The 2,060-nt window shown below is 45.2% G+C and overlaps 1 protein-coding gene across 1 annotated transcript in view; it reads left to right on the top strand.

Moving 5' to 3' along the window:
• Positions 1 to 1,042: 1,042 nt before the first annotated feature.
• LOC105557490 (uncharacterized protein K02A2.6-like) overlaps positions 1,043 to 2,060 on the top strand; it is a 3,863-nt gene continuing 2,845 nt past the window's right edge. The window contains exon 1 of the mRNA XM_012004737.1: positions 1,043 to 1,492. Coding sequence (XP_011860127.1) covers positions 1,043 to 1,492 — 450 coding nt within the window. The remainder of the gene's footprint in view (positions 1,493 to 2,060) is intronic.

Below are 2,060 nucleotides of genomic sequence, written 5' to 3'. Positions count from 1 at the left end.
CGAAAAGAAAAACGCTTCGAAACATTTGTAGCGTCAAGTCGACTGCAACCTTAATAAGTTATGTGTTGTGTGTTGTGTGCGTCTCTTTTGTGAAGTAAATAAAATAGTAACATAAAAAATATTTCCGATTAATTATTCAGTGTGGATCTCTATTAGTGAAAATGTATGAGTTGATCTGTATTAGTGAAAATGTATTTAAATTTAGTGAAAGTTACAATGAACTTGCTCTAAGCTACGGTCCATCGGAAAATGCATCTTTCTCATCGTCTTTTTCAAGAAACTAGAGCAACACATAGTCATCGAATCATCTCTACATCATCTCTGCAAGGTAAGAGCGCGAGTGAAAAAGAGAGAGAATGTGTGTGTGTGTGTGTGTACTAGCGCGTCGCGATCAGCTGATGGCAGCGTCGTCGCGGGCGCTCTTGCCGTAAGCGCCCGCGACGACGGTGAGCCGCGCCGCTCCTGCCTGCCTCTAGTATCTGGCCCGTCATTCGATATCTTTTCCTCTTTATAATTAAAAAATTAAGCTTCGGAAAAAATTTTGCAAGAGGAAAAATCATTTCAGAATTAAGTTTAGAATACGACATTTTAAGGACAAGTGGTTGTTCTGAATCACCCTGTATGTACGGTACCTCCTTTACTTATCCACCTCATACGTCTCTTGGCCAAAAGACAAGGAGACGTGATACACTCATACATAATACATTGGCGACGAGGAACACAACAGATTGGCGACGAGGACGGTTACGAATCCACTAGTGTAACCGGCGACGCGGGATTACATCACCCACGTCAGTACAGAGGACGGTTACGAATCCACCAGTGTAACCGATGACGCGGGATTACATCACCCACGTCAGTACAGAGGACGGTTACGAAGTTACTAGTGTAACCATCGACGCGGGATTGCATCATCCACGTCAGTACAAAGGAAGGTCGAGCCACGCACGTTTTGTTTGTTATACTACATAACGAACGCGCAGGATAAGTACTCTTCGCTTAAAAATTACGGCGAGAGTTCCGAAAGAGAGGATCATTAGCTATGGCAAAGGTACCTATTACAACCCTTACGATCGAACCTTTCGATCAGGCGTCGGGACTTTTTTCCCGATGGGCCATGCGTCTTGAAGGTGCATTCAAGATTTGCAGCATTACGGAAGAAACACATGTGCCATACTTATTACATTACGTGGGAGCTGCAGCTTTCGATGTGCTTTCGGATCGTTTAAGTCCGAGAATCCCACATGACGTCGGTTATGAAGAGCTGACAAGGAACCTCAAAGAATTTTATGATCCAGTTACACTCGAGATAGCAGAAGTATACAAATTGCATCAACGCAAGCAGGAGGAAGGCGAGTCGGCACAGGAATACTCAGCGGCGCTACACAAAATAGCCCTGAAATGCAACCTTGGCAGTTTTCTCAAGACAACAGTCCGAAATGTCTTTGTGTGCGGTCTAACTTCTAAGGAACAGGAGAGCCCAGGGGCGACGGTAAATATGCAGAAAAGGTCACACCTCACCGATTTCCTCGCCACTTAGATATGTTGTAGGGGAGAGTTTTCTGAGTAATTCCCCGCAAGAATCAAGTGGGGGACGGCATTGGTTTAGGAGATATAACAAATTGAAAACTAAAAATTTTAATACTTTTTCTTAGTAATTTTTATTAAAATGCCTGTGTGGCTACCTTTAAAATCATAAACAAACTATCATTTTCATTTACAAGGTCACACCTGCCCCCTCCCGCAACGGTCGATACGGATTGAACACACACACACACGCGCGCGCGCGCACGCTTAATTCTTCTCGCGGCGCAGACTGACCGAGCAAGCGAGATCCACTCTATACCTCAGACATGGTTTGGGTATGGTTATGTTTTAACGAAGTGGGCCCCCCCCCCCGAAGGGGGGGCGGAACATACTGTCTCCACGCATGTACTTCTACCATTGTACTGTTCCACATAGGTTTGCAACTTTCCACGTGAAGCGAGATCCACTCCACACCTCTGACATAGGGTGGGTAGGGTTATTTTTAACGAAGTAGAGCCCCCCCGAAGGGGGGG

The sequence above is a fragment of the Vollenhovia emeryi genome, unplaced genomic scaffold (assembly GCF_000949405.1).
Source record: "Vollenhovia emeryi isolate VEMERY1.0 unplaced genomic scaffold, V.emery_V1.0 DF939472.1, whole genome shotgun sequence".
NCBI classification, from domain to species: Eukaryota; Metazoa; Arthropoda; class Insecta; order Hymenoptera; family Formicidae; genus Vollenhovia; species Vollenhovia emeryi.
The sequence above is the reverse complement of the archived record's forward strand: the minus strand, read 5'-3'. Positions and strand labels throughout refer to the sequence as shown.